Here is a 22,134-nt window from a genome sequence, read left to right on the forward strand (position 1 = left end):
ACAAACTACGCAATACATAGGTAATCCTGCAGTATTGCACTAAAAGTAATACCATGGTCTAGAATTCTAGATACAACACTGTGGTAGCCATCATAAAAGTGTGTATTTATGGGAATGAGTAATATCCCTCGGATAACGATTATTACTAACAGATAGAGGCGCAAAAAACCTTTCAGTCACTGCCCCTGTGTCTCCCATGTTCCTACTTACATCAATGGATATAACTGATATAAGAATATGGTTTGTCACTTTTAGTAACCAACAAAATAGGTTAAATATTACACATTCGCACTTTCAAGGAATCTCCACTTTGATTTTAATACATATACAACAATATCATCAAACAGTAATATATCATCAAAATATTTAAAAATTAATCCACTATACTAAGTAACCAATAGTAACAACAAATAAACATTTCAAATATAAATAATAATTCGAATTATACATTATTTATGTGTAAAAATTTGTACAAAAACATATATAATAAAAATTAGAGATATAGTTATAAAGTGGTAATAATTAAATCCAACACTCTCACTTCAAACTGTCAAAATAATCGTCAGAGAATTTGTGAGATTTACTCGATGGGCTTGGAAAGGAGTATTCGTCAATTTCGTTATTATTGTCGATCGCGCGTAAAGTGGCTAACAATTTATTCTTCTTGTCTGCGCCAATGTCGTCCCCTAATTCCGACTGAGATTTACCGTCGCCATCACCGTTCTGTTTTATCAACTCCGTCCGAAAGCTGTACTCGTTTTCCCAAATTTCGTTTGCGATTTCGAAATCCTTTTCCGGTATTTCGATCTTGTCTGCATTTAAAAACTTCGAGCAGCGCAATTTGGAATTCAAGACGTCGGTCTCGTGTAAATCTCTTAGAAGTTTTTCCGTTTCGTTGTGCACCTGTGCGTAATCCTCTTGGTGTTTCTTAACGACCGCACTACAGTCGACAACCGTAGATCGTATATCGGTGCAACAGTTCCCTAGACGTTTATTAATGTCTTGCTCCTTTTTTACCTCTTCGAATTTCTTATCGAAAATATCCGAAGACGGAAACTTTTCCAGTTTGCTACCGGAAAGTTTACGTTTTACTGTACGGAAGTGATTGTCTTCATCTGGCAAGCTTAGTTCTTCGACTGATTTACTTAGATGATCGATTTCTTTGCCAAGATTCGCCGATAACCTTGCTCTAATATTTTCACTGGGCGACACCATTGTTACCTCGCTCGAAAATGTCACCTTTGTTTCTGTGGTCGCAATAGGTTCCAATTTAAGTTCGGATTCATCGCCGTTTTCAAAGTCCTTCAATTTCTCCTTCATCAATGAATTTAGTTTAGGCTTCATTCTGTCATTTATCAGATTAGTAAGGGAGACAGTTTGTCGATTATTACTAGAAAATCGCTTGTGATCTTTAATTTCGGTTACCGTTCCATGTTTAGAGCTTCCCTGCAATTCTAAAAGTCAGCAATACATTACACTTGACATTAATTACCCACCTCTAGTAACCCATTAAGCCGATCAATTTCAGAAAGTGCGTGTGAAAGTTCTTTTTGTCTTTGTTTGCTTTTCATCACTTCCGCGTTCAATTTAGTTTTATAATTCTTAGACTCCAGCAGGATCTTCCTGTTTAATAGATTAATCTGCTCGTCACTACCTTTCAATTTCTCTTTCAGGTCTTCAACTTGGTCAGTTAACATCTGTCTCTCACCGAGATGCTTATTTTTTGTAAGCACCGTCAAACTTCTTAGCTGCATGCGAACATTCGCCAATTCTTCATCTTTGGTTTTCAGTTGGTCACTGACGTCTTTTATTGTTTTTCGTAGTGCCTTATTTTTTGTAGCTAAAACTCGAATGTCTTCTTCGTAAGATTTCAGCAATCTTGGCAAATCAGCATTCGTGCCTTCGTACCTCGATAACGCTTTATCTTGTCTACTTTGCAAGTTCCTCAAAGCGCGATTTTCTTGTTGTAGTTCCTACAATTAGAAGCCCAATGAGATTTCGTTAAATTTGTTGTAAGAAACATACGGCCACATGAAAATTGGCGTCGTTTAACTTATTCTGGAGGGACCTCAGCTTCAATAGCCGAGCAGAAAGCACACGTTGCTGCACTGAGGTATTTCGTGGTGCGTAAGTTCCTAAAGATGCAGCAAGAGGATGCACTTGCTTACGTTTCTGCATTAAACAACTGGAATTTGACGAACATACTGTGTCACAGCTTTTTCTCCTACGAGAACACCATGTACTCATATTTATGAAATTGTTTGCTCACCTTTGAAGGGATTTTTCATTTGAGCTCGCACTTGCACTGTTAGCCATTATTTAGAAAGCGAAATGAATTCATAAAAAAAAAATATAAATGTCTACTTGAAGTAGGTCTGCTTTGTAACTCCATTATGTTTGTATGAACACGTTTTCATGGCAACCACGAATGTAGTGAAGGGCGAAGTGTAAATAATTCATAATCACAGAATAATGTTCATAAGTGACGTAAATGCGATGAAAACATGGCACACACTAGGTCCTAAAAACCATTGCTGCAAGAGATTTACTGTGAACACTCATCAAAAAATATATAGGTATAGCAAGTAGCTATAAATTGTGTAGTGGAATTTACCCGCACAAAAAAAAGGGTTTTCACTATGCAAAACATTCCTACTCTTTGTTATACCTACATCTAAAAGGCGATACTCTCCTATTTTACATCATCTGACGGAAGTTGACAGCTCCTTTGTCTTTTGTCCTGAAACATTAGTTTACTTACAGCTGCTATGGCAGGCGATCCACTATACAGCTTTTTTAAACCATTATGTACTGCTAGATCTTCAGGGGTCACTTATGACCACTTCAGAGAAGGAGTCAATAATTGACACTTCATTCGCATCTTCAACATTCGTATATAGCACTGATACTACCCGGTTATACCAAGCTAAAGATATGCAGTATCCAGTCGAAAGAAATTTCAAAAACGGACCGCTGCTGCTTAGAAATTTGACGTTTTTTAATTGACTTAAGATGGAATCAAGTATAAATTGTGCACAACTCTTGTTCAGATAAAGTGCATTTTTTTAAACTGAAATAGCTCAGTAAATGGTTGGGTTATAAGGGGAGGGGGCTCTTTACACATAACCCAGCTAGCAATTGAGGTGTCATTCGACGTCGATTCGACTTGAAATAAGTAACGACACCAATTTCAATAAGTGCAGTATAACATAAATTCGATGTCGAATCGACTTAAGTGGTGTTTTTTGACACGTCGATTCGATGTGAGAAATAAGTTAAATAGGTGTCATTTAACTAGGTGTTAGGTGTCTAGACACATTATTAGGTAATTTTCTACGTCGAATCGACGTGGCGGATTACTTATTTTCTACATGTCGTTTTGAACTTATAACCATACTTCCATTATTGTCCTCTCTTTTTAAAGAATAGTACCTACAGTTAATAAGAATACTGTTATGAACTTTATGGCTGGCGTCATATCAGACAAATTACCTATTATATGTAAAATATTGAATATGTTTAATTTCATGATTTCTATGTGGAAATATTTCGTGCGAATGCATTTTCTATGACAAACATATATCTTCTGCCTTCAAAAAACACAAAGCCCCTCTGAAATAACTATTATAAAAATAATAAAAAAAATAATTATTCGTTTTTCATTTTTATAGTTGTACATTTTTGGCAGTTTAACTATTTTATTCAAACATACAATCATTAATAATACCTAAATATAATTAGATTTTAATTGTAGAACATTATTTATTCATTAATGCTAAAAAAACATGTATGATGATATTTCGTCCGTCTACGCTAGCCAATAAATATGTCTGCCTTCTCGTTAATCTAGTAAGTAGAGTACCCTAATTTGCACCTATATTTTCGACCTCATGTTTCAAGTTGGTGAAGAACAAGCTACTTTTGATACCTATTACCTAATTGGTGTACAATATTACCAATTTTTATACACCTAATTGTAACAAATTCATGTAAATACCGTATTACATACTTATTGGTGGTCTGTTTAAGTACACCTAAAACGTGTAATCGCAACTAAGTATGTTGGGAATTCGACCTAACTAACTAAACCAACCTTGTAAGTGTAAGTCCAACACCAAACTCCACCTACGTTCACTAAATCGACACCTATTAGGAGCGCATGTAACTTCTTTTGGTAGATTAATACACCTGTTAGCAACACAACTTATGATTGTTACCTACTACCAGGGATTCACAACCTATTACCTATTGTTTAGGTTGACATTGATACCTACTATTATCTGTTCACCCACCAGATGCAGTAAAGCTCCCCCCAAAAAATTCCCGGCAAATTTAAATGAACATTTTTAATTGGCCGAATTTTCAAAACCTGTAACACACGCAACGATTTGCTTCCAATTATAATTGCCGTATCTGAATTGACATCCTTAACGTCAAACCTGTCATTGCGTTTTGTATTTGCCTTGCCTCAAATTGCGGTTAATTTCATTTATAAGAACAAAATAATCTTTCTGAACTTAATAAACAATTTGAAACTATGTACTGCTGTGTGTTGAAAGGTCAATATTCAAAACATAACACTTTATAACTTCGTCGTACAATGTGATATGCGATTTTAAATTTCCCGGTTTTTATAATTTTGTGACTGTGAAACGGGTCTGTTATTACATTGGTCAAAATTTATTGGGAGTGGCTTAACTGCATCTGTTGGGTGAACAGATTATAGGTGAAACAGACCAGCACTTTCGCGCCATTATTACACTCGAGTGGAATATATTTATTTTGGTGAAATGGTACTAAATAGGTGATCTGTCGTTTCGACCAATAGGTCGAAAAAACTTAATGGTGAAATATTCAAGTCATTTCAACCTATTGGTCAAAATGTAAGTAACTGTATTCTCTTATTAGGTGTCTATGAAATTTTCTTGTATTCCTATTTAGTCATTTTGTCGACTTTGGCCTATATCTCCTATTAGGTTATATTTATAACGTGAACAAAGTTACCTAATAAGTCATGGAACGAATATATTACCAATTAGGTAACAATCGTCCCTTTAGTTAGGTTACAAATTGGCACAAATAAGGTCCTTCTATCTACTGCTCCTATTAGGTGATACAAGTTAGGTATATGCCACTCCTTAATTGGTATTTTTGACGTACCTCACCTATTAGATGACCATTTACCACTACCATACTTTGTTGGATCCTAATAAGAATTTATTTCACCAATATGTCACCAGTGCTTAATAGGTAACATATTTACTTTCACCTATTCAACATAAACATTACATAATTTCCATCTACTTTGGTCGAATTTCTTTTGCCTCAGGTTGCCGACACCTAAATTGCTAGCTGGGAAACATTTAAAGGCCGGATGGTATACATTCAAAATCTACGCTATATAATGCAGGAAGAATCAAGCCCCTAGAGAAATTGTCCGAAATATTGAATTTTCCTTTTAATATTTTCGAGATGTTCGCAATGAAGTTTATACATCGCCAGTAGATGTGTCGCGTGTAGACGATCTTCCCCCCTTTGAAAGTACCCTCCTCCAACACTCCGTTACACAGATATTTGCTCGGAAACTTTTGACATCACCAGTACATATGTTTCGTCCAGGCCTAGACAATTCACTTTGCCTTTGAGAGTATTCTCGGTGACAAACCGTTTTCGAGATATTCGCTCTTAAAGTTTTGGCATCACCAATGAATTCCTTCCAGACGTCCCAATCGTCCTTTGTGAACACGCTCCTCCAACATTCCGTTCTTGAGATATAAGGAATTACAATATATCCGATCACATAATAAGGGGTCGAGGAGGAGTGCTATGGTTGGTAGAAAATAATTCCTTTTGTTGGGCCGTTCATTAGATTACCATGAAGAATACTGCCAATTCCGCCCCCCCAGCCCCTATTTTGATAAGGGGTAAGAAATAAAGGCGGTAGAAAACTATAAATGATACAATCAACCTATACATCCCCCACCCCCCGCACAACTGAAGGGAAGTGAAGGGAAAAGAAGTCGCGCCGGGAAGTTATAGCTTGCATACACCAATCCATTTCAATGAGACCTTTCATTAGAATGCTATGAAGCGTAGAACGACTGTTCACAACCTCCCCCCCCCCTCCCCCCCATTCTCAAAAGTTTTACTTGGCACCACCAACAGCATGCGTATGCAAAATCTGAAATCAATTTTATGCACGTTTTATTTTCAAAAACGGCATCTCAGGAAATAATTCTTCTCTTATTCCCTTTTTCAAGATCAGTGGGGGTTGTAATATTCATAGTATAACTTTAGATCAGATCTAGTGACATAAAAAGGAGAATTGTAAACGGTTGACATGGAGATGAATAACAAAGATCCGAGATTAAAATATGATATGAAAACGAGGTAGTTTAAATTTGTGAATAAGAAGCAACAAGCATCCAACAACATCACATTTTGGTGACAAAGAAGCGAACCACGAAATGGAACACCACCTAGGAATAATCGAGGCGTTCGATGTCCACACAGCAAACGTAGGCGTTAGATGGCAAAAATGGATGAAGCGATTTGACAATTTTCTAATCGCAGCCGGGATATCAAACGACGACAGGAAAGAAGCAATGCTACTTCACTGCGTGGGAGAAGAGGTATTTGACATTTTTTCTTCTTTACCTGAACCCACACCCCAAGTTGACTCCATTACCAACACACCTCTTGAAATTCTGAAGTATGACGTTGTCAAACAAAAATTAAACAAGCATTTTTCCCCACAAATCAATTGCGAGTTTGAAATATATAACTTTAGGCAGTCCAAACAAGATAAGTTAGAAACGACTGATGAATTCTACGCTAGGCTTTTTAAACTTAGCTTAAATTGTGGCTTTGTAGATAAAGATAAAGAAATAAAATCGCAGATCATTCAGGGCACAACCTTGTCCAAATTACGACGATATGCCTTGACTGATAATCCGCCATTACAAAAAAGCTAAAGTCTATGAATTAACTGAAAAACAAGTTTCAGAAATGGAAAATAAGGAAATCAACGTTAATAGGTTAAAATCACAAATAAATGACAACAGTTTTAATATGTGCAAGAATTGTGGTAACAACTGGCACGTAAAAGGGAGACAAACCTGTCCCGCTCTAAAAGTAAATTGTCATTTTTGTAACAAGAAAGGTCACTTTGCACACGTATGCCTGGCTAAACTAAACAACACCCGCCCTGAAAATCACAACCGAACACAAGCACTTGAGGAAGCAGGCACTTCGAACAATCGTCAACCTTATAGGTCTCATCAACAACTGAATGAACAACAATGTAACAAGAAATCATCAGTTAATCATACAATGCAAGGTGATAACAACAGCGATTCCGAATATTCCTTTAACCTAACAACAAAAAGCAGCGTTCTTCCACAAGTAACTCTGAAAGTTAACAATAAACCAATAAAATTTATCATTGACACGGGAACTTCAGTAAATTTAATTTCTGAGCAAACGTACCTACAAAATTTTCCAAACGCCCACTGTACCCAGATAGCAGTAAAATTTTTCCTTATGGTCACACAACTAAGCTAGAAATACTTGGAAAATTGCTAACTACCCCATTTTCAACTGGACAGAACACCATGAACATGCTTAAGCAAGAACTTAGTCACACCAAGAATTTAGCTTATTTTGATATAAAGAAAACAACACATCTTTATGTTGATGGAGGACCGACTGGAATTGGAGCAATACTCGCACAAGAGAGTTCTACGGGTCAAACACAAATCGTTGCTTATGCAAGCACAACATTATCAGGGGTGCAAAGAAGGTATAGTCATTTTGAAAAAGAAGCCCTTGCTTGCACTTGGTCTATCCAGCATTTTCACAATTACCTTTATGGTTCAGAGTTTATACTACATTGTGATAACTTACCTACCACTTGTCAAAATTTTAGAGAACACTCGAACCGCTCCAAACGCGAGAGTGGAAAGGCTCTTACTCAGAATTCAGTCCTATAATTTCAAAATTGTACACCAAAAAGGCATTTCCAATCCATCTGATTATTTATCCAGACATCCGGAACAAACAAGCTGTAATAAACATCAGGAGCACGACAGAATCGAACAATACGTTAACTTTTGTATCAATAGCTCATTACCAAAGGCTATAACACTTCAACAAGTGCAGGAAGCCACCAGAAATGACGAAAAAATTCAAACATTAATCAACGCTATTTCCAGTACGAATCAAAAATATTGGAAACTACCAGACCTGACCTTGTTTGCTAAACTTAAAGATGAATTCATCTACAGCAATGGATTAATACTAAGAGATCACAGAATTGTCTACCAGTGTCACTACAACAAACAGCAATAGAAATGGCTCACAAAGGACACTTAGGAATAACCAAAACCAAACAACTTTTAAGAACAAAAGTATGGTTTCCTAGACATATTGACTGAGAAATATATCAGATGCTGCACACCATGCCAAGCAGTAACAAAGAGCAGTTTCCGAGACCCAATAATATCTGGTTTACTTCCAGACTATCCATTTCAGCGAATAGATATCGATTTTGCAGGACCATTCCATCAAAACAAATACATTCTGATAGCCTAGTAGACGAATTCTCACGATACCCCATAATAGAACTGGTAAATTCAACTTCATTTGCATCAATAAAACCCATCATGGATAGAACATTAGCCACCTGGGGATTTCCAGAATCCATCAAATCTGACAATGGTCCACCTTTCAATGGACATGATTTTGAAAACTATTTTCGAAATCATGGTATTAGACACATTAGAATTACACCAGCATGGCCAGAAGCGAATGGAATGGCTGAGCGGTTTGTAAAGACCTTGAAAAAATCACTAGTATGTTCACATATTGAAAGTGGAAACTTTAATTCGAAAATACATGAATTTTTAATTAACTACAGAAGCACCCCTCATTCTACAACAGAAAAATCACCCTATGAAATCATTTTTGGACGAAAAATGAATAACTTTTTACCTTCATTATCTCATATCCAAAACTCAAACTCGAATCAAGACATTAAACAAGCAGATTTTAATAATAAAATGAAACAGAAAGTGCATGCAGATAACAAAAGGAAAACCAAGCACCACGATTTTCAAATAGGCGATCTAGTGCTATGTAAACAGATGAAGAAAAATATCTTGACACCTTATTATGATCCAAAGCCCATGGAAATTATACAAGTTATGGGTACAACTATAAAAGCTAAAAGAGACAACTTCATTATCACAATAAAATTCATCATTCTTCAAGAAATTTCGATGCTCTTCAAACCAGCAACCACAAATTCAAAAAAATAGTCAAATAAGCAATTCAAAACATTCTCAAAACCAAACTACACCATTCAACACACACAATCCAGAACATTATCAAAACAAAACCCTACCAACCACAAAAACCATCATTCGTCGGAGATTTGTCAATGATCCACCACCAATGCAGCCATTTGTAACATTTCCACCAACACCGGAAAGTGAAGACAGTCGAACGGAAGATCACCTCAGCGACAATTATTTACCTGTACAATCGTATGGATTAGAAAATTTATTTGAAAACTCCGATATTGAAGCAATAGGTGAATCAAGTAACTCCGAATCTTCCAAAAGTCCTGAGCAAGAAGATCGAAATAATATATCAACTTCCCAATTTGTTCAATCTGTGACAGACACAATTGAGGCAACCACAACTTTCGAGAGGCCCAGGAGAGGCAATAAAATGCCAAATCATTTGAAAGACTTTGTGTTGTATTAAGTTTCATTTTCAAATGTGTTTTGTATTTGGTGACATTTGATTTGCACTGTTTTGTATCATGTAGAATAGTAATTTAGTATTAGTTGTCAAATTGTTATTGTAATTTAGTTTTCAAGATATCAGCTCAATATTCTTAAGGCTGTAATGTGTTGTGCAATCTAATCAGAAAGTTTTTAAATGTCCTAGGGGAGAATTGTAATATTCATAGCGAGATTCATAGCATCAGATCTAGTGACATAAAAAGGAGAATTGTAAACGATTGACATGGAGATGAATAACAAAGATCTGAGATTAAAATATGATATGAAAACGAGGTAGTTTAAATTTGTGAATAAGAAGCAACAAGCATCCAACAACATCACAGGGGTGACACTGGGATTGTAGAAATTGATCTTACTTTCATGGTATTCTAATTAAAGGTCTAACTACCGCCCTTCTTTCTTACCCCTTATCAAAATAAGGGGTTGGGGGGATGGGCTGGGTTCATTCTTCATGGTCGTCCAATTACACGTCTGTATGAAAGGAATTAATTTCTACCAACCATGTCCTCGTACTTGACCCCTTATTGTGATCGGTTATGATTCTCAAAGCGTGATTGGGATGTCTGGAAGAAATATATAATAATATAATTAAAAAAATTCAGTGGTGAAGGAGGTCAAAAGAATCATTTCCTACAAAAGGGTTCGAAATGTTTGTCTGGGAGACAATTTGTATTTCTTCCAGTAACCATAACAGATAAGAGGGAATTTGTCACTTTTCAAGGTTTTTTGATATACCCTGGAGATTTGGATATGTTATTTTTTATATTCAGAGGTCTCCCAGATAACAAACTTCATAGAGCTACTTTGGTGTGAAGAAACGAATATATAACTTTAACTCCAAATCAATGGTATAAGAACTGTTCATATAGTATACCGATGTATAATTATTATTACAATAATATATCTTTTGGGTGATATATATGTCGTAGGCATTTTGTAAATGTTGTTTTGAAGATATATCTAGTGTTCCAGACAAAATGTTCACCCTGTATATAACACCCTTACCTGAAGTTGGTTTGTTACATATTTTACACTATTTCTTTTATAGGTAGTGCTTTAGGGTCTAGATTGGAAAGACATTTTCCTATAAATTGCAGCCTGTACAGTCTAAACCCGATTTTGATAAAAATTTTATGTATATGCCAAAAAGTTCCTGCCTCTTCTACATTAAATCTGTGCCTATTAAATGTGACAATTAATATGTAATTACCAGTAACCAGTGATGTTTGGATGTTCTGCTAAAAAAGATTACGAAAATTTTTCATACTAATCATTCTCATTTATTAGGATTAATATCACAGAACAATTTTTATCTGGAAATATTTATGTGACGTCATTGTATATATGTGAATATGTAACCTATATTTACACAGTATATTAAGTAATGGTTTATAAAATACCTGCGATGTTAATAATCTTTAATAGGCGTATTCGTTTCTGGTGATTTTGTGATTTATAAATCACAATCAGTTTCACAAAAATCAGTTCAGTTAAATTACTTGAAAAAACACAGACGTGACAGTTTGGTGTTTATTTGTTATTACTTAACATAGGTAACCTAAAAAGAAATGGATTGATTTATTATAGTTTTTTAGCAGTAATATTGTTTAAATCTTGTTCATTCAATTCATTTAGAATTCATATTAAAAGAATTCTTGTTAATATTTAATGTCGAACTTTGTACAATGAGATTTTTCCGTCAATAAACATTATTATTAGTATTATTAAATATGTGGTACGTTGAACCAAAGAGTATGAACTTTATTTGTATAGGAAACTGATTCAGAGGATATTCGACAGGTACACGACTCATAGAGACCGGATTTCATGCTTTTATGCATTACGTAAATATTGTATGCAGCTCAAAATCAAGCAATAATTTAAACGAACTAACAAAAATGAATCACATTGGCGCAAAGAAAATAGTGCATATTTTGCATTTTTGAGGTGTTTTCATGCATATAAGTCCGGTCCCTACTCATAAACATTTCTTAAATGTCCGATAAAAAACAAACAAACAGCCTGGGAGATTATGATTCGAGTTTTCTGAGGTTATGTTAATTGAAGTGATTTAACTGTACCAACTTTTCCCGCAATCAGATAATAGTGATTTCTGTTCACTTGGTCAGTAGTGGGGGGAACTGATTGTAAACGAAAAAAACAAAGTGCAATCACTTCAACTGATTTAACTTAGTTAATTAATATGTTGATGACGCTAATTCCAGAAATTTTTTAGAAGGCCCTTTTATTGTAGGTGAGATTAAGAGTCCATTTCATTACTAAATGTTTCCGCATTAAGGTTGATTCTCACTTAACATAACGTTTCCATACCATATCCTTTCCATAACCATTCCGTAAATTATTATACCTAGGAAATTGACCTTTAAGTGATATGTGTGTAAGACATTCAGTCGCGCGCTAATACACATTCGCCTTCCATATGTGAACGGAAAGGAGAATGTGTATTAGCGCGCGGCTGAATGTCTTACGCACATATCACTTAGAGGTCAATTTCCTAGGTATAATAATTTACGGAATGGTTATGGAAAGGATATGGTATGGAAACGTTATGTATAGTGAGAATCAGCCTTTACTGTTCTTTACCCATCGCTCATTTAATTATGACTGCATGTAAAAGAAGGTAGATGATTCCTACACATTTGCAAAGAAAGCACCCTATCACATATACAACTAAAGTTGATAATAAATCCGTAACCTCGCGAAATCACGAAGAAACCATTATACTAACTTTCCAACTCGTGTCCAGATTCGGAGGTGGTTCTCTGTATTTCACATCTAAAAACAAATTTCGGGTTTATAGATCAATAGCACGGTACTTACCTAATTGTTTCACATTTTCGTAAATACGAGAATCTTGCCCTTCTAACTCCGAATTTAAATGTGGTGGCCATATTTCGGTGAGACACTTTTTAATATGTAACTGAAATTCGAACAGTGCATTATGTAGCGCACTTATAAATTTGACTGCGCCAGATGTGTTGATATCAACCGCCATAAGGCAAATCTGTCGAACCATCGGTCCCATAGAAAAGACTTCGACTATTAATTCGTAGAGCGCTCGCATTAAGGCAATGTCCTCGTAGACGCCTCCTTCGCGAAGGTCTTGCTTTTTTCTTTCTTCCTTACGACGTCGACGGCTGGCAGTCGACGCTCTTGAACTATAAGAACCGGGCACAGTTAAAAACAGCAGCAAGTTATGGGTAAGTCCAATGAAATTCATTGATCAATATGTGATTAACTTTAATCTTTCGTTTTTAGTGATGCTTTAGTGAAGTATACAGTGTGTGCCAACTGGAACCGGCACTTTTGATAACACTATTATTGGAACTACAAAGTTGTATAAATTAGCAAATATTGTTATTGATTATTTAAGAGTGATGTTGCATTAAAGGCTTTACCAAAATTGTATTTTCTTTAAAAAAAAATGTAAAAATATACAGGGTGGATTGTCACTGAGAATGATACCACTTAGAATAATAGTAAAGTTGTAATGGGCTATTACACAAGAAAAGGGTGAATAAATTTTCAGTTTCTAGATAAACTTGCATATTTGTAAATAACAAAAATTATGATTTGGCCTTCTGCTAGCTAGGCTCTAATGGCTGGCTGGATATTTTTCTAGAACGTTCTGAACATAGTTGATGTTTGGTATATCTTTGTGTTTGGAGGTACAAACAAACCACAATTGTAATTAATGTAACTGTTGTGGTGAATTGAATGGGAACTTTTTGTTATTATATCGTAGGAGAGAACTTCAACTGTTATTTATGTTGGCGCAGGTACCAGACAATAAACATGCACAATAAGCACGCGTCTATTAAATTAAAAAATGTGGAAAGCGAGATCCAATCAAGATTAATCATTAATTTTGACGCCACTCGCAACAAATACGCAGAAATTTGATACCTACCTAGACGTATTGACACTAATAGTGGATAAACTGTCTGCTATCGATAAAATGTCGTCATTGATACCAGACGGTAGATGATCGCCAGCAACTGTCATTTTCTGCACTTTACCCAGTTTAATTGCTGACAAGCGATTCACATACTTAGCAAAAGTTTCCTTAAGAGTTGTCAACTTTAAATTCAGCTCTTCGCAGTATACCAGTGAGCCCTCAAATAAACTATGCTCTGAAAAAAGAAAGATTGCGTAACTGCAGCAAAGATTCAGACATGCTTACTATATTCATTGAAACAGTTAAACTTTATAGCGCACCGTTGCGCTTCGGCGAAGTAACTGTGGGCGATGTACAAATCTATGGCCTTGTGGTGTTGGGAAAGCTGTGTTTCAAAAATGTGAGCTGCTTCTAGTATTTTACCGGACGCGACGCATGTTTGCGCCAAATTCAGTAATTGTAGATGGCGTTCTTCTGGAGACAGCTTCATATGCTGTAGCATTAAAATCGCATTGGGAATAATTAACGCTTGCTTGTAATCGCTGAACGCCTCTTCGTAGCATTGCACACTAGCAAGAACAAATGCAGATTCTTCGTGTAGCTTCTGCCTCCGTAAGTGTTCGGCGAAAAGTATTGCGACTTCCTTATGTAATCCACTGCCATGCTTTGTGTAATTATACGCCACATTGAAAACTTCATGTTTGTTTACATAGTTCAAAGTGTATTCGTCACTTTCCGAGCAACGAATCAGATACTTGACGGCAGTTGCGTAATTCTTAAGAAAATCGTTTATTTCAAATCGGCGCTGGACTTCACCCATCGTTTTTAAACGGCTGATAAATGGCTCATACTCTTTGGGATCCATTTGTAGATTACGCGCAACGAATAACGCCAAATCCAAGTCGTACATTGCAAGAGCATTATGATACATATCGCTTTGCGGCTTCAAAACATTAATGGCCTGGAACGCACTTTCAGCAACCTTAATTAGTGCCGGATTCTCCTTCATCGAGTATAACAAGTTTCGTACATGAGTCAAGGCCTCAAAGTTGGACGACTCCAAGTTTTTCATAAAGCAGGCGATTATTATACAATGCAAATAGTGAGTGTAATCGCCATTTTCCATGTAATCGATTAGAGCAGTACAAACCTTAACAATTTTTTCTTTGACATGCTCCTTCCGGCTTACTGCGAATGCGTAATCTTGAAACACCGTATCAAAAACGTTTTCCTCCTGTAATCCGATTAAAAAATCGTTGATAACTGCAGGAGTACGGATCGATTCGACAAATTTGTCGATGTTACTAATAAATCGGTTGAAATTCAGGTCGACCAAGATTGTAGGGTTTAGCCTCTCCAATCGAACCAAATCTAACGCTTCGTTCCACGCCTGCTTTTCGAGCAGGCTCTCCAATCTATCTATGGATATGGCGCGAACCGTGCAGGTTTCGATATTACCGCGAGGCATTTGTAGTATGACGGAAGACGAATTAGGAACGCCTAGTAAAAGGTGGCCACCTTGCTCCATCGAACGATAGGTGGCGCGCGCCAACGACTTGCTTATTTCGGATTTGCGTAAATCGTTTAGTCGCACGCATATTAGCGTGTTTTCCGTGGTTGTGAGCAATAAGTAATAGTCGTGAATGATAAAAGACAGTACGCCTATTAACACCCGCACTTCGTTGATGTAAAATTCCTGAGTCTGCGTTAATGAAAACAAAAACAAGGCGTTTTGGCTTTTAAATGATGAAAGTTGAAGCACTGTGGGAATCTGTGCGAGCACCTCCAATTGATTGTCCTGGTCGCTTATGCTTAAGAATCCGTCAGATTGTTGCACAACTCGACTGTCAGTGTATATGCTATTCAAGTATGTAACGTTAGCTGCTTCAAGACTATCGTTCCAAGGCACCAAAGCCCCGTCACTAACCTTAACCAACACTTTACTAGTACTGTCCATTGTTTCCTTAAGACACAACAAATGCGACTCGGAGTACCAAATTATATGGTGATATGATAGCGGTACATCATATTGGGCTTTGTTTAAAGCTCGACACGTTTCGATAGGCGAAGGTGGCGATGTCAAGCTAAAAATTTGAATGTAATTTTTCGAATCGACAATCGCCACCCTCTGCAATTCTGGATGAAACTGAACAAAATTGATGGGATTGTCTACGACAATTTTCTCATCAAACATTGGAGGTGGTGCCATGCCCTTTTCGCATTGTGTTAACAAAAGAGAGTTTCCGTTGATCACACCGCAAGTCTTTCTACCACCTGCACTTTTACTAACGACATATTTAAATGAATACTCAACCGTTTCCCTAACAGTCACAACCTGTAGAATGATAACGGTAGATAATGAATCCTTAAAATGGTAAGAAATCAGAGAATTTGTAGTCGCAAAGTTGAGTCGCTGCTTCAAATACCACACATAATTTTTGATCGTATACAAATCTAAAAATGTTTCATTTCCTAGTGATTGATATATGGATAATATTTGCCCACAAGCGCTCCATTTCAAGTCGATTATCTCCACCTAAAATTGTTGATATTTTATTAACATCAAGTGAAATGCTCATTACCTGGTCACTCAATTCTATCTTATTCTTAATTAAGCAGTTTTTCTCAAACAAGGAAACCTCGCGCGTTGTCGTAGTGCATGTTACGCACGCAATTAGATTTCCCTCCGGTTTCCACGCAATAATAGGCTGTAGACCGACGATGCTCGCTGATTCATAGAGAAGCTCACAGGGATACTTGAATACTTTAAATTGTCTTTGAGAATTATGCCAGTAGTTCACTGCGTACATATCGCCGTTGCCTCTCCATGATATTCTCGGTCGGAAATCGTCGTTAAAATTTGCAGGAAGCACTGCAGAAAAATCAGAAATTTAAAAGCTGTTTCTTGATTCTGATTTGTTTGAAAACAAGACGTGTAACGAAGCACCCGTTTTCCGCCCTGAATTTACTACCCGAAGTTATGACCACACTGTATATTTGTGAAGTCCACACCCGGTATCTAAAAGCGTTTTAAGCTAGGCGCTTCGTTACTAAGGAGTTTACTTGATTTACTCAAGGAGACGAGGAGTGTGTTTTCTGTGTTTGTTTCAGGTGTCTTTTAACTTTTGTGTAAGTTTCCAATTTAAGAAATTTGATCGCGGCCATTATTTGCCTTAAAATTTGGAATTTGAAGTCGAGATTGAAATTTTTCTATTGTGCCGGGATTCGGATGTGTCCTGAGAAGATTTAATAAGAGAGCTAGCTAGTGTCTTGTGTATGGTTCATTTTGGCTGGGCCATTGCACACAGCAATTTTATTTGCTCACCCAACGTGGGGCATTCGATTGAATAATTTGAGCTTTAATGAGCACCTGGTACTTTAAAGAATAAAAAATGGACACTTTCTTACAAGAAATATTTTCCAAGAGTGACAAAAAGAAGGGAGAAGGAGTGTTTCAATTTGTAGAGCCATTTTAAGCGCTGATAAGAAAATCGCCCTCCAAACATAACTGTTTAATTTTGTAATGGTTCCCGTAGAGATATTATAATTATTCTTGCAGCCTCAGAATTTGGAAATTTCAGCCTGGCCATTTGAATGAGCGTCAACACCGGTAAATAATCAGATGTGTTGCAGCAAACCTCGTCCGATTAGTTTGTCCCAAATGAAGAGCGCTTAATTAACTTGAATTTTAAGATTGGTCCCAGTTTTCTATGATGACCAGAAGCTGAGAAATTAAATGAAAGAATCAATAAGATCCGTAACCATTAGAGAAAGCTTGCCTCTTAGTTTTCACCTCTCTCCCACCTCTATCTATAGAAGAATCTAGGGCATCAAGTACATTCGTTTCATCATTTCTGTGAAAACTCCGGTTTATCTTTTTATAGAAATTATAACATATCTAAGCGAGTATCTAAGTCATAGTGAATGCCATTGAGTAAAGTCACAACTTTTAATGCTGCTCATGAGCGGCTTAATAGTTATTTATTATACAAGACGATAAAGGGATATTTTTAATTTTTAATTTTAATTTAACTTTATTTTATAGCAGAAGCCATATGAATTATTGTAAAGCTTCTACCTTTTTATATCGTGCCTTTGAAATAAGAATGACAGAGGTCATTATAATGCACAATCATTTGTTTCAATTTATCTACCCTTACAGTTAAAGTGATCACTTTATCTATCCTTACGGTTAAAGAACGGCTTAGGCTACTCATTCAAACCTATAAGTGTACAAAAAAGAAAAAACTCTTTGCTACGGCCCGTATGAACTGTTGTACCAGAGGTCACAGCTTGAAATATTGGGCAATCAACGTAACACTATGACATTTAGGATAAAACAAGAATTACAATTTTACCTTCTTCCGAAAGTTTCCCCCGTTTTCCGGCCGTGCCACGAAATTGCGTTTCTTCAGATCCCCAGCCAACGTTCAAAACGACGCTGGGTTTAGCATCGATCAGATGTGAAAGTCCAATGGGAGAAATCAACAATTCTTGCAGATTAACAATATACAGACCGATTTCTCCATTTGGATGTGTGATGGTGATTGCGTCTTGCGTTGGATTCCATTCGGCAGCGGTAAATTCGGATTCGACTTGGATAACGTGCAAGTTTTTAGACAGGTCGACCCATATGAACTCTTTTCCCGTTCCAAACCACAAAACCCGTTCGATTTTGAGAATTTCAAATTTGGTGATACATTCGTAGGTGTTTGCAAAGCAGTGATGATCTTCGCCATTGTAAAAGTGTAAGTGCGAATTACTTAGAGTAAACGTAATGTTGCCCTCCGAAGCCACATGAGTAATATCGGCAGATGAATTCGATTTACAGCGTTTTACTTGAAAAACTTCCAAGTTTTTCATGTTTACTAAGTTACAAAATTTTTTAGGTTAGTTTCAAAGCATGAGGTTGACACTTAACACTGTTACCAATACACGACTCAAAGAATAGATAGCACTTGTTTCTATGGTCTGTGAAACTAAATGCTCCAATGGGGTGGTCGCCCATCGTAGGACGGCAAAAGTAGGTTCAGACCATGGTATAATAAAAACCGTATCGCAACGCGCATCGTGTCCCCTTTCCCTACGCCGTATGACGTCAGTCACGTTACAAACTCCGGCGCGCGTATATAAATGCATAGGGAAGAGGTTACGGAAACGCACTATTATTTGTGTATCTGTCGGCGAAATTTAGGTTTATTTGAGTATATAATATTACATACACAAATGCAAGCTCGCACAAAAACATTACAATTCAAATGGTGCGCCAAGCGCGTGTACGTGAATGGAAAACGAAGATCATGTACCTCTATTTTTTAAACAGTTTGAAAATATAGCACACTAGGGCTTGTAATCAATCAAAATATATTTAATAATTTGATATACTCACGTATATCTAAATGATCGAAGCAATAAAAGTATTTCCGCGTACTGTAAATATCCTAGTTCACCTACATCGTATTAATCAGATTAATTATATTAAACACATTGCTTTGAGCTTATTTCTTTAATTTTTGCATGTAATTTTGTACAAAGCTTATTCTTCTATTCTAAGAACGTTCATATTTGACTCGGCTACAGCGTCTCCTCGTATGATTACGGATGCCCCAATTTTGTTTAGTCTACAAATTTTTTCGCATACGTATATTCACTTCCGAAGTATTTAACATCTTAACCCTTCGTTTTTCGTGAATAATTATTACATTTTGCACTCGCCCAACCAGGCATTATCGTTTAAATGTTTATTCGGTATCCTCGCGGTGTAAGAAAAGCGGAAATAAAAGGTATTCGCTATTAATAGAAGCAAAAACTCGAGTGTTTGCAATGCAGGGCTATCAACTACACATATTCCTGTACGTACGATAAATATAATATGCACCACAATGCAGATTATACGTCGCAAACGAGGCTCACCATTGAATCTTTATGGGATCACGTGACAGATGCAACTAGAGTGACGTCATGCGCGGGCACGACGTGTTTTCGTCCGACAACTGGGCACCCGATGGTTCAGACTACCACACTTCCGCTAGTGGAGTCTTATAGAGTTTTCTTACTAAAATCACAATCGCCCACATTTATTTCAAAACCAGCACAAACCGAAATAGATACGAAAAATGTATAGAACATAAATGGTAGAGGACTAATTTTTTTTGAAGCGATAGTGATACGCGACCTACAAACAACGACACTTAATTATTTCTTTATTTTTTTGATATTAGTTAGATTCACTTAATTTACTATTTGTTCTGTAATTGAATGAATTCCTCTGTTGAATAATAAATCATAATTATTATCATTATTTTTTTTTCTTAGGAGGGGAGATGCATTTAAAATATATGTGAGCTGATATAGTTATGCCTCTAACAAGTCTTATAAACCTTTCCTTCAGTACGGGCGAATTTCCCGACAGTTTAAAAATTAATAATGTTGTTCCTGTCTTTAAAAAGGGAGATGCTAGCAACATAGAGAACTATCGTCCCATTGCACTAAGCTCCGTTTTTTCGAAGATATTTGAATACTGTTTTCCTGATCGACTCCAATAAGTTTTATTAACAAGTACAAACTGCTCTCACCGCACCAGTTTGGGTTTCAACCAAAAAGCTCTACACTTGATGCCTCTTGTACCTGTTTTTCAACAAAGTGCTAGATTACATTAACAGAAGCGAATGCCCAGTGGGTATCTTCTGTGATCTCACGAGGGCATTTGACTGTGTAAATATCGACACACTTTTAAATAAACTGCAACACTACGGCATCAGAGGGGTGGCGCTTAGTTGGATCTCCCTATACCTCCCTATTGCTTTCAGATAAGAATGAGACACAACTCGAAAAATTATGCAACGAGAACCTTGACAAACTACACAACTGGTTCAGCAACAATTCTCTGGTATTGAATGGAGGGAAGACTAATTTTGTTAGATTTCATAACTTCCAAAAACCAACAAATATTTTGACTTTAAAAATACAGGGTGGAGAGGTGCAGCATGTACACGAAACCAAATTTTTGGGACTACATATTGACCACAATATAAATTGGAAAAAGCACTGTGAAAAGCTGGCTGCTAGGCTGAGCTCCTTAAATTATCTGTTTAGAAATTTAAAAAATGTTATAACGCTCGCGCAATTAATAAACATTTACCATGCTCTGGTGGGCACTATCCTTCGATACGGGATATGTTTGTGGGGCACATCTACTTACTCTCACGAAGTTCTTGTTGCACAAAAACGCATTATTAGGACGATTGCGAATGTTTCAAAAATTCATACATGCAGGAATCTTTTCAAACAATTCAACATTTTATCTCTAACCAACTTATACATTTTAGAAACATGCAAACTAATTTTCAGATACTCACATACATTAAATAAAAACAAAGACATTCATAATCATAATCTCCGCGACAACGACTTTTACAGAATTCCGCACACCAAATATAACATTGGCTTGAGCTCACCCTTTGTACTGGGAGTAAAAATGTTTAACAAATTACCCGAACAAATTAAATGCTGCAATAAACTAAATAACTTTAATAAGAGATTACTTCTATACTTAAATAATCACTGTTTTTACAATATCAAAGAGTTCCTTGAACATGCTTAACTGTGATATTATTTGTCTGTTAGTAATTATATGTGTATTTGACATGTCCTATACCTACCACGGTCCATGGAATAAAAAAATATTATTATTATTATTATTTACGCACTAAGTGTGGGGCTCTCCCAGATACCCAGTTTACCCACTAAAACTCCTCCTTATAGGCGTCAGCTGCTGGGATATTGGCCTTTTTTTTGTAAAATATCACAAGTAATCAAAGTATAGGTACAGTTGCAGTTCAGATTGTATTTGGAAGTCCCATTTTTTTAAAAAAGACTAAAGTATTTCTGTGCTGTGAGATGTGTGGATAAAAGGAACCTGGAAACAGGGATAGGAAAGTAGGGAAGATGGGTGTGGGAGTTGAAAAACAAAAATGGGTAGGTATGTACTAGAGGCGGTTGGACTCGTCGCCTTTAGTGCCCATTGATCGCCTTTTACGATCCCCAGGACGGGGGTGGGCCAATTCTATCCCCGAACCCACAGGGGATAAATTATTATTTTTTTGACAGGTGTAGAAATGAATGACGCACATATCCCAGGTAGAGGTCTGGAGTAGTTTGGGGCTCTCCCATTACCTGGGCATACCCACTAAAACCTCATCTGAGGTTTCGGCTTCTAAAGCCTGGTGTACTATAATTTCTTTTTTCATATCACAATTAGGTACGCACATGTAGAAAAAGAAATGCCGGGTTACATTTACTCACAAATAACAAAATTTAAAAGTATACAGTCTGTTAATTGCTATTCCAATTCTCTGGATGAAAGCTAGGGTATTTTTGCATTGCTCTTTTAAACTCGATATAAAA

At 36.5% G+C, this 22,134-nt stretch overlaps 2 protein-coding genes across 3 annotated transcripts; both read right to left on the reverse strand.

Annotated features, from left to right (window-relative positions):
• Positions 1-303: 303 nt before the first annotated feature.
• LOC116171225 (lebercilin-like) lies at positions 304-6,069 on the reverse strand. The gene is made up of 4 exons (XM_031487949.1): positions 2,270-6,069; positions 2,026-2,224; positions 1,497-1,973; positions 304-1,446 (listed from the first exon to the last, which is right to left on the reverse strand). Exons 1-4 carry the CDS (start codon positions 2,314-2,316, stop codon positions 538-540), a joined length of 1,632 nt encoding a protein of 543 aa, XP_031343809.1. The 5' UTR covers positions 2,317-6,069; the 3' UTR covers positions 304-537.
• Positions 6,070-6,157: 88 nt separating this feature from the next.
• On the reverse strand, positions 6,158-21,799 carry LOC116171226 (elongator complex protein 1-like). 2 transcript variants are annotated; one of them, XM_031487951.1, is made up of 7 exons: positions 18,087-21,799; positions 16,311-16,600; positions 14,014-16,264; positions 13,741-13,963; positions 12,651-12,988; positions 12,559-12,605; positions 6,158-11,367 (listed from the first exon to the last, which is right to left on the reverse strand). In XM_031487951.1, the coding sequence occupies exons 1-7, from the start codon at positions 18,589-18,591 to the stop codon at positions 11,350-11,352; spliced, it is 3,672 nt and encodes a 1,223-aa protein (XP_031343811.1). In that variant the 5' UTR covers positions 18,592-21,799; the 3' UTR covers positions 6,158-11,349. The 2 variants fall into 2 exon arrangements, with proteins under 2 accessions (XP_031343811.1, XP_031343810.1); XM_031487950.1 differs by lacking the exon at positions 6,158-11,367 and having other exon boundaries at positions 12,303-12,605.
• Between the last annotated feature and the right edge of the window lie 335 nt (positions 21,800-22,134).

The sequence above is a fragment of the Photinus pyralis genome, unplaced genomic scaffold (assembly GCF_008802855.1).
Source record: "Photinus pyralis isolate 1611_PpyrPB1 unplaced genomic scaffold, Ppyr1.3 Ppyr1.4_LG5, whole genome shotgun sequence".
Classification (NCBI taxonomy): domain Eukaryota; kingdom Metazoa; phylum Arthropoda; class Insecta; order Coleoptera; family Lampyridae; genus Photinus; species Photinus pyralis.